Source organism: Glycine max, chromosome 1, assembly GCF_000004515.6.
Source record: "Glycine max cultivar Williams 82 chromosome 1, Glycine_max_v4.0, whole genome shotgun sequence".
NCBI classification, from domain to species: Eukaryota; Viridiplantae; Streptophyta; class Magnoliopsida; order Fabales; family Fabaceae; genus Glycine; species Glycine max.
The window spans coordinates 28,340,276-28,363,166 of NC_016088.4; the positions used below are offsets into that span (position 1 = coordinate 28,340,276).

Here is a 22,891-nt window from a genome sequence, read left to right on the forward strand (position 1 = left end):
ACTAATAATTATCATAAATTTAAGATTTCATTTTTCAATAAGAAATTATTTAATATTATATGTTTTCTGAGACACGATTTTAATCATATTTGATACTATTTTGTGGTAATTTTCTAAAATTTTCACAATTAGTTGTTTTCACTTATTATTTTACATGAGATATACGGTAAACCTTGTCATAAGAGAATATTGTCGATGTGAAAAAAAAAACATAATTATTATAAGAGTAATTTAGCCTCTATTAAAAATAGTCATTATTGTTCAGAATTTTCAAACTAATGTTTAGTTGAAATTTCAGTGCCTGACTATTTGATTAAGAAAAGATTCATATTCAAGTTGACTTCCTAAACTAAAATCAAGTAGTTACTTACAACTTCCAACTATTTCTTAGGCAAATTACAGGTTATTGAAAACTTGCCTAAATATTTGATATTAATTTACATACCAATGTTAACAAAAGAAAAGAATAGAAATAAAGGCTAGGTTTAAATGCGTCACCAAGATAGACAAAAAATGATTCCAAAGAAATTATCAGGCAGGGACAACTAATAGGTGTCACCCCAAATTATGTCAAAATTCCAGAACCAGGATTTGCAAGAAATCATGCTTATGGGTTCTGGTTAACTTAGCTATTCTGTTAATCTGACCAACCATGATCACTCAAGCCAAGATGGCATGACTTGTCAGGCACTATATCAACGTGGCCTTTTTGCTGATAAAGATTTTCTTCTTGAAATGATCTCAGCCGCCCAACTTTTTCCGATTTCAGTTTGAAACTTCCCTGAAGACAAAGTAAAAGATGAAGAGGTTGACACAGGATCAAATAAAAATTATGAGCATTTCATTTATGACTAAAGTTTCAATTCTACCTGCAGTTGAAAGGAAGAATTCATCCAACACTTTTCCATGTTCTGCACAAGGTAGAATATAATCTGAGATACTTGGCATCTTTGTAACGTATCATGAAGAGTATGTAGCAAAAGTAAAAATAGCATTCACTTTAGGAAGAACTATCAATTATCAACTCATCAGTCGTCAAAAAGTTGGAGTTCAACTGTTTAAGAATTCCAAACATAAGGTGGAATGGTGATAGGAATTCAATGTTCACATGCTAATATATCTATCTATAACGTACCTGTTTCATATTCCAGCGCTTGCAGAATCATCTCAACCTGATCAGAATGAACAAGGACAAATGCAATTAGAAATGAACATGGTCCCGGTATTACAGTTCCAGAGATGCATGTTATGAAAACATAAAATAGTAATGTAAATTACACTTTATTGTCTAAATTTGTTACAAAACCCCTTATATTTAACCCCTCTCATGTTTCCTGTTGAAAATCAGACTGCATTCATCGTAATAATTGTAGTTTATAGGGATATAACCTCTAATTAAGGAAACTGAATATATATTTATGTGTAATTAATACAATAAGCTTATACTCCCTCCATCCCATAATAATAGTCGTGTAAGAAAAAAAAAATTGTCCCAAAATAATTGTCATTTTAGCTTTTCAATATAATATTAATTGTTTTTTTTCACTTATATCCCTTATAATATTAATGATATGGACTACAAAAACTAAAAATGAATTAATGATGATAAGGTTAATTTTGTAAAATTATTATTCTTTTTCATTTGTTTATTAGTTTTTCTTGGTCTGAGTAAACAAACTGGTATGGGACGACAATTATAATGAGATGAAGGGAGTATAAACTCTCATCCGTGGTGCATACAGACACACAATTTCAGTTCAATGCCTTTGTTTCCTCTTTCTTAAGATGGTATTGGAGCCTATCCTAAATCTATTACCGATAACCTACCATATTATCCATGCACCAAACCCAAAAAGTACTGGGCGTGAGAGGACTTATTGGGAAAAATCAAGTCCCACATCAGCTAAAAATAGTGTCAAGATAGAGTATATAGGTAGGAGGCAACCCTTACCTTATAAGCCAATTTTGTAGGGTTGAGTTAGGCTCAAACCCACACATTCTAATATTTCCCTTGATTAAAAAAACACTGTAAGTGTTAAAAATTTGTCAAAACTGATCATGTAGAGCCTAGAGGTCATTTGTCATGTCTGAAATATTTTTTGCCAAAACTTTATCAGCTGAATACATAGTTTTATTTTATTCTCTGTAGTTTATTTTTCTACAACCACAATTCAGAGAATCTAGAACTATTCTTTTCTCTTGTTTATTCATGGAACTTATCATCTGACCTAGTTTCATACCAATGCATAGAAGACAAATTAAAATGTTCTTAATTTGGTAAATTCTGTTTGATTTAAGGAAAACGGACAACTGATTTGGAAACTTAATTATAGGATTTAAAGTTGGTGGTGCACTGAAGTTGATTTGCAAGAGGGAAGAAACCACCAAAGAGAAGTTCAATATAACCATAAAACACACCATTCAAACAGATACCTTGTCAAAATCCTTTACAAGATTTGCCTCTAAAGAAGAATTGTTTTCATACTCTGCCCAAAGTTCTTTGATCTCTTCAGCTGTAATAAAAACAAAGTGGCCTCAAGTAAATTTGATGCCAAATTTGGAATCTCTGTAAAAGTTTCCCAGAAAAATAATTTGCAATACCTCTTATCCCTCCACCGAGAAGTTCACACATTTTGCTTAAGGCTTCCTGCTCCATTCTGCTCTTTTCAGCCTTGGGCACACCATCAGATGGTGTTATATCTCCTACAATAGCTATTGAATGCAAAACCATGCTCAAACTTCAATAAATTATAATCAGCAATATATTAAAGAAGACTTGATACCTTATCCAATTCCTTTTATCTTTTTCTTATGTATACTTGAGGAAAACCAATGTGTTGAGTATTCACAATCACATACAACTAAGTCAAAATTTGAGGAACAAAGTCAATTAATCCAACATTCTTTTATTGAATTTTTCATTCCTTGTACATGTTATTATCTATGGCTATGTTTGGCCCAACTTAGTTTTTTAGGAACAACTACTTTAAAATAACTCAAAATAAGAGTTTTAGAAGTAAAAGCTGCTTAGCAGTTTTCATTTCTTTTTGCTTAAAAGAGATTATGAGAGAGAGAGCATGGAAGGAGAGATGGAATATCAAGGGGAGAAAGAGACTGAGAAAGCAGACAGAGAGAGAGAGAGAACGAGAGGAGAGGAGAGATATTGGCGGGGGGAAGAGGGAGCCTTAACTTGTTTTCCTTTAAAACTGGGGAGGTTCTTAATTTCTTAAGAGCATTTTAGAAAATGTGTTTGACCCAAGTGCTATTTTTAAGGATAAGAAAAGCTCAAAAAAGGTTGCACCAAACACTACCTAAGTATTCAAGTTAGATTTTTCATCTTATTCAATAATTTAATAAGCAGAGTCAGTATTTAATAATGATTACCTAGCAATATTCAACATGCTATTAATCCATTGATTTTCATAAAGCTGGGGAACTGAATTTTGAGAATTAACTGCTCTTCCAGGCAGAGAGGGATGCTCACATAACATAAATAAATGAGCACGTCCTCTACAATTTATGCTACACTGCATTGTGAAAATTACCAATGATTTCAGCTTTCAAGGACATGAGTCATCATCCAGTCATTTTGAATGAAATTTGAAAAAATTGATTTCAAGCCAATACAGCAAGCAATTCATCCAATGTAAAATTTGTCACCAAGATATAAAGAAATGCAGAAAAAATTCAATCAGAGGAAATCAGACATACCCTCTGCAATATCATGCACGAGTGCTATTTTAATACATCTGTACAGCAGGAAAAAAGAGTGTAAAGCGAAACCCAAATGGATCACCTAAAACAAATCCAGTAAATATAAATAACAGGAATGGGGGCAAGTAAACAAAGTAAATTACTCCAACAAAAATGAATTTACAGAGATAAGGAAGTTTAGGACAAAAATCAGTGAGGTGAGATATAAACATACTGACTGACACTATTACACTATTAGACAGACAGTATTCACAAGGTAAAAGAAATCTGTTATTTTGGCGAATGACGAGTGTGCATAGTTTGCATTCTCTTTATACCATCTAGACTGTACAAAATTACAAATATCACCGACAAAGAAATGCCTCACTAATCTGTGACAACAACAAATTACGTAGCAGCTTTGCAACAAGCTTAGAGGGTATAGCTTGAACAAGAATTTGAAAAAGGCAATTCATTATCCAGCCAAAATTTAATGCAAGACTTTTTATTTTCTTTTTAATTTAAGAGGTGAAACTACGCCCCAAAATGGACCAGCAGTTGAATGATTTGGCCCTTGCTTAAGTCAATATCTCTAGCTGCAAGAGTTGTTTCTAATTTTAAGTTGTTCTTTCTAGCAAATACATAACCCAAGGTCACCTTGTTGGCTCACCCATAATGAAAAGAAAGCTATTTATTGCACAATACGCAATTTAAGCCTCAAAATGAAATCATAACATTGAAATATTAATAGCTAGTACAATATTCCTCAAATTGGATATATGCAAGAAACCATTTAATTTACCCTTTAATCTTTATGGTCATTGAAATTCTAAACATTTATATAAAAAAAAAGAGGCCAATAAAGCAAACCAAGCTGAATATAACAAATTGCATAGAATAGAAAGATACTATAGTAAAACAGAAAGGTCACAACTATATAAACAAGACGAAAAATGCTAGGAACACACTCTCTAACACACTCTTTCTCATGGCTGAAATTTATTGGAAATGACAAAATTTGGTGGGTCCCAATCATATTTAATGACTCTCCTAATTTTGTAGTTTTCAAAAAATTTTAACCAAATAAGGAGAGCGTGTTTGTATTAAGAGAAAGAAACCAAAGAAAATATCTAGAAGAAGAGAGAAACTCTTAGGAAAATCAATTGTATAAAACTGAGAAAGATAAAAACTGAATTACAGAGAGAGATCTTAGTCCTATTTATAAGGTGCAGCATAACTTAGCAAAGGCTAAGTTAGTTACACAGTTCTAACAGAAAGGAGACCTATGAGTTGTTTAACAACTGTTACAAATCTTAACAGAACATATCAACTAACAAAGAATAAAAGAGAGTCTTTTATTCTCATACTCCTAACATTCCCCCCCTCAAACTCCAGGTGGTTGATTGGCACAATCAACTACATTGAGTTTGTCACGTAAACTTAGGAATCTGTTGGTTGAGAGAGGCTTAGTCATGATATCTGCAACCTGCTCCTGAGAAGGAATATGAGAGACAACAAGATCCTTCCTGAGAACTTTTTCTCTAACGAAGAAAATGTCAAGTTCCATGTGCTTAGTACGAGCATGAAGAATAGGATTGTGAGCTAAAGCTACTGAACTCTGATTGTCACAAAAAATTAGAGGAGTATCAAAAGGAATGTGAAGCTCCTTGAGAAGAGATTCAAGCCAGAGAATTTCAGAAGTAACTTGAGCCAGACTTCGATATTCTGCCTCAGTTGTTGATTTAGCAACCAAAACTTGCTTTTTAGCCCACCATGAGACCAAATTAGGCCCAAGAAAAAAGCAAGCTCCTGAAGTGGATCTACGATCATCCTGATCTGCAGCCCAATCAGCATCACAGAACCCAAAAATCTTGATAGAAGGAGTGGTCTTGGCAGGTTTGATTAGCAAACCATGCATTATAGTTCCTTTAAGGTACCTAAGTATGCATTTGACAGCTCTCCAATGCTCTTTCATGGGTTTGGACATGTACTGGCAGACTTTGTTTACTGAGAAGCTAATTTCTGGTGGTGTGATTGTTGCATATTGCAAAGCACCAACCACAAATCTGTACAGCGTAGGGTTCTCAAAGCATGTAGTTTCTTGCTTTGACAATTTGAGATTACTAACCATAGGGGTGGAAATTCCTTTAGCTTCTTCCATATTTACTCTTTCAAGCAAATCTGAGATGTATTTGGTTTGAGAAAGCATGACAGAACCTGCGGAATTATACTTGATTTCAATCCCAAGGAAGTAGTCCAACTTGCCAAGATGTTTAAGAGAGAAAATAGAGTTTAGCTGTGAAATAAGTTGCTGAATTAGAACACTGTTATTTCTAGTGAGGATTATGTCATCCACATAGACAAGCGCATAAGTTGTGTTTCCACATGAGGAAGAGACAAATAAGGAAGGGTCACACTTGCTAGCCTTGAACCCAAGAGAGATGAGAGTTGCTGAAAGCTTTTCAAACCATGCATGAGGTGCTTGCTTCAGCCCATAGAGAGCCTTGTTAAGTTTACAAACAAGGTTACTGTCATGTACAGGTAAATACGATGAGAGATAGAGCGAGAGGGAAAGAGAGAGAGCGAGGTGAGGGAAATGAGAGATACGAAACGGAGAGCGATCAGAGAGACAATGAGAGGGAGAGAGCTGATGGGTGGGTAAAGGTAAGGACCAGAAAGAGGGAAGGACTGAGAGATAGGAAGGATCCCGGGCGAAGCTACGCCGGACATAGCCTTGTACGACAAACAAACTGGAGGGAAAGACCCGACATATCCAGCTTCTACTTCACCAGATTTCCGGAAGAGGCAAATGAGAAGGACCTTTGGGTTCACTTCAAAAAATGGGGGCAGGTACGCGAGGTCTTCATTTCCAAACACCGGAACAAGGGGGGGAGGAGGTACGGTTTTGTGAGGTTCAGTGGGGTGACAGACGTGAGAAGACTAGAAAGGCAACTCGACAACCTGGTAATAGGCGGCATGAAGCTATATGTAAACATACCGAAGTTCGAACGAGGGAAAGGCATAAGCCCAGACACAAAGTCAGCACCCAAAACATGGAAAGCTGGAAGATACAAGGGACACCATGAAAACAGAGCATCACGACAGCATCTTCTACAACCCAGGGTAGTTTCGCATTCATACAAACAGGCCGTGCTCAAAACAGCGGCAGGGCAGACCCGAGACCCACAGTTCACAACATACAGCCCAGGCGGGTCACAAACCTCGATTCATCTTGATATCCCGGCAGAAGCTAAAAGATGGTTTTCAGATGCCTGGGTGGGTCGAGTAAAGAATATGAAGACACTCCATGAGGCTGAAGAAGAAATTGTGTGGGAGTTTGGACAAGAAGTTGTGCCGAAGTACATAGGGGAGGATATGTTCTTACTATTAGGCTTATCGGACACCAGGGCAGAGGAGACATCAGTGGAGGAAGTAAGGCACGGGTCGACGCCATTCTATATGCTGGAGAAGTGGAACCCCAGCATGAAAACAGGGCAGCGGCTAATTTGGGTTCAATGTTGGGGCATACCCATGATAGCCTGGGATGTGGAGCACATTAAGAAGATGGTGGCGGTAATCGGAGAACCGGTGGAGGTAGACGATGATGTAGACGAGCTCCGGAGACTGGACAGAGCAAGAGTGCTAGTCAGAACCGCTTGGAGACCCCCACTGCAACATACAATCAACATATGCATCGCCGACGAGACGCATCAAGTGCATATCGTTGAAGAGGTAGGGCCTGAAAACCATTGTTGCAGATGCCATGCTCGAGATAGTGGTGGCTCGTCGGAGGAGGTTGAATCAGAAGAGAGTGACGCCGGGGAACAGATCAGAAACACCGTAGAAGAAATCGACGCCGCCCATGCACGACACCATATCGGCGGTGACTGTTCTGAAGGTAGCACACGCGCCGGGCACCAAAGACAAAGCCCGATACCTATCGGTCCATGTGACGAACTGCGGGGTAATAACCCGAGTCAATGGGAACATAGCGCGAACCCCAATGACACGGTAGCAATTGACCTAGAAGCTGCAAAAGGGGCAGCGTCAGCACAGCAGATTTCAGAGGAGGGCGGTACAGATTACACAAATGAGGAAAAAGGGAGTGACCAGAAGAAAGTCTATGAGGAAGATATCCCAAAGAAAATCCCTGCAGCTATGGCATTTGAGCTGGTATCCGTTGAACATGCACCCCAATTTACAGTGCATTTAAACAAAAGTTTTGGTGGGCCAGCCCTAACCAATTTCGAAGGGCCACGTGCCCTGAATGCTAGAAGCAACCTCACAAATAATACCCGTGAAGAGATTGGCACCGCTTGGGAAGGATATATCAGCAAGGAAGATGATGACTTAGAAGCTGATGAAAGTGGGCCTCCGATATTGGGCCTCACTAAACTTAACACACCAGTAACACAAAAAAAACAAAATTTGAGCCCAGTAACTAATAAAAATGAAAACAGGGCTTTGCTGATGGTGTACTCCAGAAATAAGGGGCGCAAAAAGCAACAACAGAATCAGAAAAATGAAGACAAAGCAGACATCGCTAATCAGGATCACTCCGAGCTGGGCCTGGAGAATTTTTCTATGATTAGAAAAGAGGCCGAAACACCCAACAGCAAGCTAAGAACCTCACCTGATGATAACCCACAAGAGTTACAGGAGGCAGAACATCACTGGCAAATGATACAGCAAATGGGGGTAACAGCTGATACAAATCACGAAAGATTCATTGAAATGATCAGTGACATGGAAAACAGGGATAGGAAAGAGGCAGAAAAGTTGGGAAATAGAAGTGTGCCCCATGAATATTTTAACTTATAATGTAAGGGGGCTGGGGAGGGGGGTCAAGTGGTCTGCAATTAGAAGGTTGGTGAGGAAACACAAGGTAGATTTATTATGTCTGCAGGAGACGAAGAAGCAACAAATTGATTCCACAATGTGTCAATCCTTATGGGGTGACTCTGATGTGAGTTGGGAGATTCAGCCTGCATCAAACACAGCAGGTGGTCTACTGTGTTTATGGAGTGATAAAAGTTTCAAAGTAGATAGGAGGGTCTGCGGCAGGGGATTCATTCTTTTGGAAGGGAAGTGGAACAACGAAGATCAGAAGCTCTGCATAATCAATATCTATGCCCCTTGCGATAGCCAAAACAAAAGAGTTTTATGGGAGTCTATAAAACAGCTCAAGATCCTAAATCCGAATGGGTTATGGTGCCTGGTGAGAGATTTTAACAGTGTAAGGAATGCATCGGAAAGGGTGGGCATATCACAAAGAGGGATGACTGACACACCCAGTAATGAATTCAATGAATGGCTAGAGGATCTTGACGTGGTTGAACCACCATGTATTGGGAGAAAATATACTTGGTTTAGACCAAATGGGACAGCTAGAAGCAAGTTAGACAGAGCTTTTGTTTCCTCAGATTGGCTCACTAAATGGCCAGCTAGTTCGCAATTTGTCCTAGAACGAAATTTCTCTGACCACTGTCCAGTATTATTTAAATCTAAAAATGTAGATTGGGGGGCAAAACCATTCAGAGTACTCGATTGTTGGCTCAAGGATAAGTCTTTTGGGAAGATAGTGAAGGAATGCTGGACTCAAACACAGCTGAGTGGCTGGGGTGGCTTTGTACTCAAAGAGAAGATCAAACGTCTTAAGGAAAAGCTGAAGTCATGGAACAAAGAGCAGTTCGGAGATACATTTAAGAGGGTTCGGCAGAGCTTAATAAATTGGAATCTGAAGCAGCAGATAGGCAGATGACTCCCCAAGAAATTACAATTAGAAAGAGGCTACAGCAAGATCTTTGGACAGCAGCTCAAGCTCACGAATCTTTAATGAGGCAGAAGGCGAGATCTAAATGGATCAAGGAAGGCGACTGTAACTCCCGTTACTTCCACCTGCTGATTAACTCACACCGCAGATTTAATGTATTAAATGGTGTGGTTATTAACGGGTCCTGGATTGATGAGCCAAATAGAGTCAAAGAGGAAGTCCGCAGTTTTTTTCAGCAAAGATTCCAAGAATCCATGCACAGCAGACCAAATTTAAATGGCATCAGCTTCCATAGTATTGGACAGCGAGAGAACCAAAGGCTGGTGGAAAGCTTCAGCGAGGTAGAAATCAGGACAGCGGTGTGGGACTGTGATAGCGAAAAGAGCCCAGGGCCCGATGGATTTAATTTTAAATTCATCAAGCAATTCTGGCAGATTTTGAAACCAGATGTCCTCCGATTTATAGATGAATTTCATGCAAATGGTGTTATCCCAAGGGGAGCTAATGCTTCATTTATTGCCTTAATACCCAAGGTGACTGACCCGCAATGCCTCAACGATTTCAGACCCATCTCGCTCATAGGCTGCGTCTACAAAATCGTGGCTAAGCTGCTAGCCAACAGATTGAAGAGAACTATGTCATCTATTATAGATGAACGTCAATCTGCTTTCATAGCCGGAAGACACTTATTACACAGCGTTGTCATTGCTAATGAAGTAGTAGAGGAGGCAAGGAGGGAACAAAAGTCATGCATGATATTCAAGGTCGATTTTGAAAGAGCCTACGATTCAGTTTCATGGAACTTTCTCTCTTACATGCTGAGGAGGTTGGGGTTCTGCAAAAAATGGATACTTTGGATTGAAGGCTGTCTTAAATCTGCCACGGTGTCGGTGTTAGTTAATGGAAGTGTCCCACAACAGAGTTTGTTCCCCAAAAAGGTCTTAGACAAGGTGACCCCCTTGCACCCCTACTGTTCAATATTGTAGCTGAGGGGCTCACTGGACTTATGAGGGAAGCAGTCAACCAGGAGATGTTCACTGAGTTTTTTGTGGGGGAGAAAAATGTACCTGTTAGCATTTTACAATATGCTGATGACACCATATTTTTTGGAGAGGCTAACATGCAAAATGTTAAGACAATCAAGTTTATTCTGAGGGCTTTCGAACTTGCATCGGGCCTTAAAATAAATTATGCGAAGAGCTGTTTTGGGGCTATGGGACAATCACAGCAATGGATAATGCAGGCTGCGGGTTACTTGAATTGCAGAATTCTGTCTATGCCATTCACTTATCTAGGAATACCCATAGGGGCTAATCCAAGGCGTAGTGAGCTTTGGGATCCGATCATTAGAAAGAGTGAAAAAAAATTAGCGAGATGGAAACAGAGACACTTATCCTTTGGGGGGCGAGTGATCCTTATAAAATCCATCCTAACATCTATCCCTATTTTCTTTCTCTCTTTTTTCAGGATTCCCAATAAGGTAGCGGACAAGCTGATTCAAATACAGAGAAGGTTCCTATGGGGAGGAGGAATAGATCAGAAGAAAATAGCAAGGGTCAAATGGGACACAATTTGTCTCCCAAAACAAAAGGGTGGACTGGAAATAAAAGACATCAGCCTATTCAACAAAGCATTGCTGGGTAAGTGGTGGTGGAATTTGATGCAGCAAAATTCAGAAATATGGGCTAAAATACTGGATTCAAAATATGGAGGGTGGAGAGCATTAGCTGAAGGAAAAAGAGCCCCCAAGGCATCAATATGGTGGAAGGACTTACAGTCGGTGATTCATGAACAAAAGATGAATACTGTGTTGCAAACTGAAACAGAATGGAAGCTAGGCTGTGGGGATAAATTCAGATTTTGGGAGGACAGATGGGTACGAGGAGGGGAAGCATTAATGAGGAAATACCCCAGGCTATATCAAGTCTCCTGCCAACAGCAAAGACTCATTCAGCAAGCGGGGAGACAAACCGAAACAGTTTGGGAATGGAATCTTGAGTGGAGAAGACCCCTATTTGACAGTGAAGTAGATGCAGCTGTCAGATTTATGGATGACATATCATAGATTCAAATCCAAAATCAGATCACTGACTGCTGGATATGGAAACCCGAATCTACAGGACAGTACTCTACTAAAAGTGCATATTACCTGCTACAAGAGGCCACAGTAGGGGACAACCTGGATGAGGCACTGGAGGATCTATGGAAGCTAAAAATCCCAACAAAAGCTCAAATTTTTGCATGGAGACTGATCAAAGACAGACTACCAACCAAAGCTAATTTGAGAAGAAGACAAATACAGATGAATGACACAATCTGTCCTTTTTGCAGAAGCAAGGAGGAGGAAGCCTCTCACCTATTTTTTGATTGCCCAAAGACACAGCCCTTATGGTGGGAATCCTTCTCCTGGATTCAAACCATGGGAGCTTTACCTATTAATCCCAGGCAACATTTCATGCAGCAAACAATGGGCACAAATGGTGGAAAGCAGTATTCTAGATGGAAGTGCTGGTGGGTGGCCCTAACCTGGTCTATTTGGCAGCACAGAAATCGAAATGTCTTCCTAAATGAACCTTTCAATGGAAGCAAGCTGCTGGAAGATGCAATATTTCTAATCTGGTCATGGCTTAGAGGGTTTGAGAAAGATTTTGTTGACTCATATACCTACTGGTCTAGTAATCTACCAGTAGCTTTTTGTTTATAGGATAGAAATGATGGGTATTTCACTGTAGTAATTTATCAGGTCTGCAATCTGGATCTTCACACTAGTGGTTCCAGCAGCATACCTAGCACTAATACTGTAATTATAGTACCTCCGGTACTTTCTTTCATTTATAATATAATATATTTTGGCTGATCAAAAAAAAAAAAAAGGTTACTGTCATGTTCGAAACCTGGGGGCTGCTGCATATAGACAGTTTCTTCAAGCTTTCCATTTAAAAAGGCATTGTTAATGTCAATTTGCTGAAGATCCCAATGAAAGGAAGTGGCTAAAGTCAGAATAGTTCTGATTGTTATAGGTTTCACAACTGGGGAAAATGTTTCTTTGAAATCAAAATCAGGTTGTTGATGGAAGCCTTTTGCTACAAGACGTGCCTTGTACTTACTGACAGGCCCATCTGAATTATGCTTGACTCTAAAACCCCACTTGCAACCAATTGGTTGCCTAGTAGGAGGTTTAGGAACCAGTTCCCATGTATTGTTTTTGAGTAATGCAGCCATTTCTTCATCCATAGCATCTTTCCACTTAGGATCTTTAAGTGCTGTTTTGACAGTTTTAGGCACAGCATGAGTTAGAAGCAAGGTTGGTTGGAGTCTAGGCTTGACAATTCCATTTTTTGATCTAGTTGTCATAGGATGAATGTTAGGAGGTATGACTGGATTGGTAGAGGAAACCGGTGCAGTATTTTCGGAATTAGACTGATTGGTTGATGAAGGATTTTGACTAGGTGAGGGAAGAGAGAAATTTTCTGTGGATGAGGAGGAAGCAGTAGGTATAGGAGGATTGGAAGGTGGTAAGATAAAGGATTGTGTATTAGTGAAGGGTACAGGAATGCAATTGCTGCTAGTGTTGGGAGATTTTGGAGAGAAGAGACTAGGAAAGGGGAAGTGAGTTTCATTGAATATCACATCTTTAGAGATGTATATTTTTCCTTGTTTGCTCAAACACTTGTAGCCCTTGTGATTTTCAGAATAGCCCAAAAATAGACATTCTTCAGACCTAGGCTGTAACTTTGACTGATTATATGGTCTTAGACACGGAAAGCAAGCACAGCCAAAAACTCTAAGTGCATTGTAATCAGGAACTCTTTTAAAAAGAGTGTAGTAAGGGATTTCAAAATTAAGTGATGATGATGGAAGAAGATTAATGAGATAGGTGGTAGTGAGGAAGGAATGATCCCAATATTCCAAAGGCATGGATGCTTGATTTAACATAGCAAGACCCAACTCAACAATCTGCCTGTGCTCTCTTTCTACAGACCCATTTTGATGATGGGTATAAGGACAAGTTAACCTGTGAATGATTCCCTGCTGCTGAAGTAAAGGTGTCAGTGGTTTAAATTCTGTTCCTCCATCAGTTTGAATAGATTTAAGCAGTGTTCGAAACTGTTTTTCTGCCATAGCTTTAAAAAGCTGAAACTTGTTAGAAACATCAGATTTATGATTAAGCAGATAAATCCAGGTGAATCTGGAATAGGCATCAACACAAGTTAGGAAATACAAGAATCCACAAGATGACTCTACTGAAGAGGGCCCCCAAACATCAAAGAATACTAATTCAAGAGGTGCAGTATAAACAGTAGAAGAGGGAGAAGAGGGTAGTTTGTGAGATTTGGCTATAGAGCAAGAATTACAAAAATCACTGCTAGTTTTATTGATAAAGGGTATATTACATTTATTTAGTACAATTGCTAGTGCATCCTTGTTAGGATGGCCTAGTCTTTGATGCCAAAGTTTAAAAGAACTAATTTAGTACAATTGCTAGTGCATCCTTGTTAGGATGGCCTAGTCTTTGATGTCAAAGTTTAAAAGAACTAGATACAACAGTATTATGAATTTCTTTTGGACTAAGGAGACTGTTGTGGACACTAGCAGAAGAGTGTGCGCTGTTGTTATGAGAAGTGGTTCTTGCAAGTGAAGGGTAAAGCTTGTATAAGCCATCTTCTCCAAGAGCTCCTTGAAGAAGAACTTTATGTGAATCCTGAGATTTAACACAGCAATAGGAAGGATGAAACTCAAAGAAACAGTTATTATCGCGAGTGAATTTACTAACACTAAGTAAATTTTTGGTAAGGGAGGGAACTAGCAGTAAATTTTTAAGGGAGAGAGTAGTGTTTGGAAAATAGGGGGACCTAAACAGATTTGAGCCTATGGAAGAGATTCTTGTACCTGTGCCATTAGCCATTAGGATATGTTCATTTCCTGCAGCTTGACTGCTCTGAAGGAGATTATGTGGATCATTGGTTGCATGGTGTGAAGCACCTGAATCTGGAAACCAAGCCTGGGAAATGTTAGCAGTAGGTGGAATTTGTTGCTGCTGGAGGGTGGTGCCATTATTGGGTGGGATAGTGGGTTGATAACCAAAAGGAGGCGCTGGGTTCTGAAAATGTGGACCAGGTAAGTATGGCATCCAGGGAGTGGGAGTGGTGCCATTAGCAAAGTGTGGTTGCTGCATGTTGCCAAAAAATTGCGGAGCACCAAAGTTGGGTGGTGCAAAACTGTGTTGAAGCAGAAAGCCATACGGACCAATCTGAGAGAAGGATGGCCCAGAGAAAGATGGTCCAAAGAAAGAGTATGGGGATCCGAAGTTGCCAAACGGAGCCACAGCGGACCTGTGGTAACACGTTGAGGCTTCATGGCCACGTTTCTTGTAGATCTGACACTGGACTTGGCCACCGCGACCTTGTGCGCCACGGCCGCGATTCTGTCCACGGCCATAGCCACCGCCGTTCGCCGGAAAGCTCCCTTGAGAGGAGTACTGGTTTTGATTCGAGGAGAACGGCGTAGAATTTGCAGTAGCAGCTCCTTGAGCAAAAACGTAGTTCGCAACTACGTGATTTTCTGGAATGTTGGCTGGAACAGAATGTGACACTGAAGTAGATTCAGCAAGATTCAATGTTAGAGGCTCCTGTAGAGCAGTTTGCTTGTGTTACTCAAGACGCGCTTCATGCGCAAGAATCATGGTTTCGATATCAAGAACAGAGACATCAGCATCACGAGTAAGAAATGTTGTGATTGTAGATGAGAGCTTCATATTCAGGAGGAAGACCACCAAGAATAGCATCTGTTTGTTCACGATTGGAGATTGCATCACCAGTTGCTGTTAGAGTATCGCACAATTGCTGAATTCTTTGCAGATACTCACTGCAAGATTTGTTGCCTTTCTTGATGGTTCGCAGTTCCAAGCGTAATTGCGTAGTTCTTGCACGCGTAAGACCATGAAAATGGGAGCAAATGGCATTCCAGACTTGGAATGAATGACAACAAGTCACAACACGACTGAGAATTGAATCAGAAAGCGTAGAAAGAAGCCAAGACATGATTAGAGCATCTTGACGATCCCAATTCGTAAATTCTGGATTGATTGTCCCAGCTGCACGATCTTCTTCGGAGAGGTACTTGAGAGGAACAACAGGATTGACGACATATTTTTCTAATTGATGAGCTCGAAGGACAGCATTAACTTGCTGGTGCCAATTCATGTAACTTTTCTCATCAAGCTTGCAAGCTACTGTTTGGGAAAAAGTTGTGGAAGGTGACGCCATTTTCTCACAGGGGAAGGAAAAAGGCTCTATGATACCATATTAAGAGAAAGAAACCAAAGAAAATATCTAGAAGAAGAGAGAAACTCTTAGGAAAATCAATTGTATAAAACTGAGAAAGATAAAAACTGAATTACAGAGAGAATCTTAGTCCTATTTATAAGGTGCAGCATAACTTAGCAAAGGCTAAGTTAGTTACACAGTTCTAACAGAAAGGAGACCTATGAGCTGTTTAACAACTGTTACAAATCTTAACAGAACATATCAACTAACAAAGAATAAAAGAGAGTCTTTTATTCTCAGTCTTTTATTCTCATACTCCTAATAGTTTGAAGGAGCGTGTTAAAGAGTGTGTTTCTAGCACTCCTCAAACAAAACAATCCAACAAAGCCTTTCAACAACACCAAAAGGGGCACATAAGATTCAAGCAATGTGATTTCAATGTACAATCAAAGAATGTGCTATAGCAATGTACCTACTTTCATGGTTCTACTTAATCATGGAATCTACGGATACATCTCACAATAAAACAAACTGAAGATTCAAGATCAAAACACAAATAAGCATTATAAAAACTCATAACAAGAAAATTTCAATGTCAAACCTTTCTCTATCCAATCCAGGAACATCGCCGGAAACCAAGGCCATTAAAGCCATGCGGTACATATGGTCAGCAATCGATTCAGCACCTTTTATCCCATGATTAACCCATCCTTTCCTTTTTGTGGTCTACAAGGCATACATATATGACAAAGACTATATTATTATTCATTTGTGTTGCAGAACCAGTCTACATCCTCAATTTCTCAATTCATACCGTATCATTATTTTCTTTGTATATCAAATACAAATAACCTAATTCCAACAGTATACACGATATTTGGATACAAAATGTATAGTAAGAATAAATACAAAGAAAAAATTTAAGCTTCCTTAACCAAAGTGAGCACATTCATGACGGATATATATTGTTTCTGCATATGTAAATGACATGGGAAAGAAATCGTTACTGAGAATAATCATTGTCTTCTTAATTTATGTGCTTTTAGCAAAAATGTATTGATAATAAACCTCTAATAGGAGAGTCTATGCTAGGAAAAATAGGAATGGGAGCATGGGCGTGAAACCTTAGTGGCTATTAATAGAAATAATAGAAGCAGCTAACAATAACTGAAAATAAGAAAGTAAGAGTGCATCTATTCTTGATTTGAATTAAGTATCTCACAAACTTAACACTTTAAATCAACGGTAAATACATCCTTACTTTCTCACTTTCACAGTTTCTTCTCAGAGGAGTAAAATCATTGTAAGCTCTATTATAATACACTTCTAATATTCTCCCCCCTAAGCAAATTTCATCTCACTTGAAATTTATAAAGAAAAAAAAAATGTTGCCATAGTTGAACATCTTACACACATCCAATTTCTTAAGCTTCTTCTCCATCACCATTTTCAACCCTCATTGTCATAATTCAGCCAATTCCCCATTGCTCTCATTTAAAGACACTACAAATCAAATCAACAATGCACACACTTTCATGCACAAAGCCATGCATTTCCTTAGCATTTAAACCATTAATAATAAAAAAAAAAAATACTTCGTTGCTTTCACCATTTTCCAGTACAAGGGGTCATGTGAAAGAGTTCATTTTGACCTTTATAACACTCTCACAACAATCATTAGGGCAAAAATAAAACATTTTCTTAAACTAAAGAAATGGCATCATATAGTATTACATCAAATTTTTCCCTCACAGGTTTTCACAATATTTCTTTTCCACAAAAGGGGGTAAATTGGTAATTCCATGATCAAGTATATGATAGAACATAATCTATCGTAAAATTTCATAGGAAAAATTGAAGGAAAAGTGAGTGGTTAGTGATTGTAAGGTTACCTTGAGGCGGTGGCAGAGAGTGAGAAAATCAATGACCGACGAAGAAGAAGCGGAGAACCCAACGGAGGCATCACGAGAAGAGTGTTTGTTGGGTTCGCCGAAGCCCTCCGAGCCTGGAGGTTGGGACCAAACCGAGACGAGCCTGAGGTTCGGAGCGGCGTCGCGGAAGAAAAAGATTGCGGGTGCGAGAATCGAGCGAGAAGGCGAAGAGCGGTGCAGCGATGGCACGCAACAACAAGACGCTGCTGAATAATGAATAATCACCATTTCTTTTTTTTAATTATTTTGTAAAATTTGATGTTGTTGTGTGTGTGTCTGAGAGAGAGAGAGAGAGAGAGAGGGGAGAAATTAATTAGCACAATGCTTGAGTGTGTATGTGTATGTTTGGTTTCGTTTCGTCGCGAGTCGTTTGTTGGTGGTTTCATTGCTTTGTTTGTTTGTGACTGATGTTTCTTGATGGTTCGTTCGTCAACGATGGACCCTTGGTTTTGGGGGTTCAGTAGTGGTCCTGAGAGGTATAGTGTGGGTCGTGGAATGTGTATGGTGGGAATTGGGATGGGGACACCTATTTCCGGTACCACAATTGCTATTAAGATTACCCACGTGTGTAGATAACTTGTTTTAAATTATTCTTTTTATGAAAACATACTTCCTTTGTGGAACATGTGCAGTAAAATTATGATTTTGCTACATATATTTGTTTCACTTCCAAATTATACAATCACGATTTTATTATTACTCCCCCCCTCCTCTCAAATTATACACCCCCTCAAATTATACAACAAAATTACATTTTTATTGTATAATTTTTTTACTCTCAAATAACATAATAAAATCGTGATTATGTTGTATTTTTATTTTCACCTCCAAATAATACAACTAAATTATCATTCTTTCGAATTATCTTATTTCACCCCAAATGTATAACGAAAATGTAATTTTGTTTTGTTATTTAATTTTCACCCCAAATTTGTAACAGAATCGTGATTTCATTGTGTGCAATAACATAAACAATCATAATTTCATTGTGTTATTTTTTTGTTTAATGTATAAAAAGTATTTTAATTTTAAAAAAGTTAAAGTTAATGTTTTATATTGTGATTAACAACCATATTCATGATAGTCTTAAGCCAACAATACCCTTGTAGAGATCGATGTGGTCTGGACCGTCCTTTTTGTCAATACAATCTTATTTGTTGCTCAAAATCAACTCATGAGATAAATAGTACAAGATGCTAAAAAATATAAGTGGTGGTGTGAGGCAACTCAATGTGTTGTTTTGATATTCACCTTATGGTTTAAAGATGGAAGGAGTCGTTGTTGTTCTATATTATGAAAGTGATATAGTATCAACTTCTAAGGAGATATTATCTGAATATCCCAATGGTCCTAAACTCATTAAAACTAGTAAAGATAGGTTGCTTCCTACTTTGAGGAAAGCAATTACAAATGTCATTAGAGGTGGAAGAAGCTTACTTGACTTTTTTTTTACAATAAACCTATATATATAAGTGATGGTTGTGTTAAGCACCACTGTATGGAGCTTAAAACAATAATGATGTAGGAAAGATGTTTTCCATCTTTTCAGGGTTTAGTTCTCAAGGATTGATCGAGTTGTATGCAATGGCTGGTTGATCCCCAAAAGAAATCATTGTCCTGATGCGTAAACCAAGAAAATCAAGATCTGCTGAAGAGATCATTGCTCTAATGTGTGGATCAATGGTGACAACAAGCTCTAATGAAGAGATAACTCTATCTAGTCATGTTTTTAATTGATGAAATTTATGTTAGTTGTTGTTGTTTGTTTGTTTGTTTTATGAATTTAACCGAAATTTTGTTCTTTATTAAATTACTAGGCGTAGGTTGTTTAAACATAAAAACAGGGCAAGCGTAAACTGTTAAATATAAGTTCATAGAACATAAAACAAACTGTGAAAACAACATCATAAGTTGAATTCATAATAATACTAAATGACAAAATGTCTTGCATAGTGATCAACCATCTTTACGGCCACCTTTGTCATCTTTATTGGGATTTGTGCTCGATCATTGCTTGGCTAAGTTACATCTAGCTGCAAGACCCTCATACACCATCTTCAGAAACAATTGTATGACCTGATGGTTATTTGTGCCTTCATGTACAACTCTTATGTCCAACAATCTCTACATGAACGCTGACATAATCTAGAATCGATCCTACATAAGTACTTAGCAATACAATTAGTAATTATTATTTTATTAAAAATTAAAACAAAATGATGACAATATTGTTTGTAGTACCTGACATAAGTAGTATGCACCACATAATCTAGTATCTGACCTTCACCACCAAGTTGGGGCTAAGGCTTAGGTTGTGGCTGTGGCAGACTACATACAAGGCTATGTGGTGGTTCTCCCTCATGTGGCAAAATCAAATATAGATGTGAATGCTCATCATACCAAGACAAGTAGTCTATAGTACAGACCCATGTGGCACAAAGTCGACCAACAACACCAAATGATGCTCACACTCGTCCCACTCCTTATTACACTTCTCATATAACCATACCACCATGGCTGGCCAACTTCAGTTCCTCTCTAGTCTTACTAATCCAAACATGGTCAGCTATATGGTCCTTATAGGATCGAAGTAGTGTCAAATCCCTAGGACCTCCTCCAAATAGTGGTCTGATGATACAATCACTCAGTCAACAGGCAATATATGTGGTTGTGGCTATGGTTAGGGGTGGGAATAGGTCAGGCCGGCCTACAGGGGCCTACGACCTGGCCTACATAAAGTCTGACCTGAACGGGCCTATTTAATTAAAAGGTTAAGCTTAGACTTTTTTAAAAGCCTATTAAATTAAATAGACCAGGCTTAGGCTTATTAAAAAGCCTTATAAGCCTGATAGGCCGACCTATATATATGTATATATATTTATATTATTTTTTGGTACCAATTTATACTTATATTATTTTTTGGGTACAATTAATTTTTTTTTTGAAACCAGCAGACTTTGATTACACATTACTGCTCCATAACTTCCATTCCTATAATCAAGTAAGACTTTAATTACAATTTAAGTGTGAGTCATGTACCCCTTTATATTATCCATGATTTTTATTGGCTTTTCTATTATGGTTAACATTTCCTTTTCCATTAACTTTCCTATTACGTTCCTACTCCAAAGCAAACAAATATAAAAAGGCTTTTAAAAAGGCTATCAGCCCAGGCTAGGTTTTTAAAAAGGCCAGGCCGAACCAAAATAAAAGCCTTTGATAGGCTATAGGCCAGACTCAAGCCTCAAAAATTCATCGTAGGCTAGGCTCAGACTTTTTAAAGCCTGGCCTAGCCTGACCTATTCCCACCCCTAGCTATGGTTTTGTCTCAGGTTGTTCCTTAGGTTGTGCTACCCGGTGCAGCTACTGTCGAGCCACATCGACATCACGATGTGTTGTCCAGTTACATGTCACCTCTGCCTCTTCGCATCTGATACGTAGGAAGCTCTTTTAATGCAAACCATTTGAAAAAACAATTAAAAATTATAATTAGAAGCATAAAATAGTAATTAAACAATAAATTATATAATTTTTTTTTAAAAAAATTATATACACAATAGAAATACGATTTCATTGTGCTCTTCATCTCAGAACACAACGAAAATATATTTTTGTTGTGTTTTTCACAAAACAGCACAACGAAAGTACAATTCCATTGTATTTTGGGTTGAGAAACACAATGAAATTATACTTCCATTGTGTAATTTTTGTTTTTGGAAAAATAACATAACCAAAGTACAATTCCATCCTGGGTTAAGAAACACAAAATGTACTTTAGTTGTGTTGATTTGCAAAACAAAAGCAAAAAAACACAACATAAGTACGATTCTATTGTGTTCCTCAACCTAGAACACAACAAAATCATACTTTTGTTGTGTATAAAAAAATGAAAAAATAAATAAAATCATCAAATAAGGATGAAGGGGGTGATCATGTTCAAGACCAATTGTTTGCAGGTGAAGTGATTTCTCATCACAATGGTGAGGTCACTATAAGAAAAAAACAGAGTCATCAAATGAGGTTGGTGTTGAAGGTGATGCATTTACAAGTAGGTTCAAGCACGATTTTGACTAGAGCAAACTCCCAGTCTGACGATGAAGAAGCCAAGGAAGATGTGTTTGATCTTAACATATTGCTAGATGATGAATCCAAATTCAGAATTCATCAAAGTTAAGAGTTGCTTAAAGGCGTTGATGACATGTTAACATTTTTATTAGACTCTCTGTACTAGACTTGTTTCAATATGAAAGTAAATAATTTGATTTTTTTTTTTACAATTTATAATTTGTGCTCTCTAGTAGTCCTTTTGTTTATCATTGTGATGGACCAAACAATAAAGATTATATTATCAATTCCTTTATTTGGACATTTGGAATCATTATAACAATGCTTTATTTTCTCTTCTAATCTAAATCCATGTTGTTATAACAAATTGGAGTATTTGTGTTGTGACTTTCGGGGTATGTAATATAGTCATAATAGTATTGGAACCAAACACATAGGGTAATCACATATAGAGTATATATAAATTGTGAGCATTTTAAGGGGTGGGGGGTAGAATTATGGTGATACCTTTTTTTCCATTTTAGTTAGCTAAATGAGATCTTCATAATTTGACATGGTCTATACTAATATAAGTTTTTCATTGTAAACACTTCTAACATGCCCAAACTCGTCACCTTTTGAGATGTGTTTGGTATTTTCTAATATTTATTCTCTTTGGTTATATAAAGAAAATTTATTATGTATGATGATCTTTGATGTTGTGTGCATTTTACGTTGGTAAATTCTTTTGAGATTCTGGTACAGTTATGATATTGGGATGCGTTGGTGATTTATTTGTAGGAAGAAAGCATTGATGGCTTATGAGATTGTTGATATGTATGTGAAGGGATGCAATTTACTGTAATTGATTATTATTAGTAGGTTCTGGATGATTAGCATGCTTGAAATTATTTTTGGCATGCTTGTAATTGAAGTAAAACAAAATTTTGCTTCTAGGATGGCCACACTTTTGTATACTTTCACAAATAAACTTAGCTTGTTTAGCTAAGGAGTATATGACTTTGAAAATTTGAAGATCTACATATTGTGCTGATTTGGAATCAACATTATTTGATGTTTTTCTTTAGTCCTTTTATGTCCCTAAAGCACAACTTGATTTGGTATTATTAGGTAGAAGTTTTTATTATTTGTAACATTTGTATAACATACTTTTATTTTGGTAT

General features: G+C 37.8%; 1 protein-coding gene across 1 annotated transcript; it reads right to left on the reverse strand.

The window, feature by feature from the left end:
• Positions 1-324: 324 nt before the first annotated feature.
• Positions 325-18,292, reverse strand: LOC100789619 (5'-deoxynucleotidase hdd1). The gene is made up of 8 exons (XM_003516826.5): positions 17,625-18,292; positions 16,334-16,458; positions 3,712-3,749; positions 2,602-2,712; positions 2,434-2,513; positions 1,136-1,172; positions 870-911; positions 325-781 (listed from the first exon to the last, which is right to left on the reverse strand). The coding sequence occupies exons 1-8, from the start codon at positions 17,889-17,891 to the stop codon at positions 696-698; spliced, it is 786 nt and encodes a 261-aa protein (XP_003516874.1). The 5' UTR covers positions 17,892-18,292; the 3' UTR covers positions 325-695.
• Positions 18,293-22,891: the final 4,599 nt, after the last annotated feature.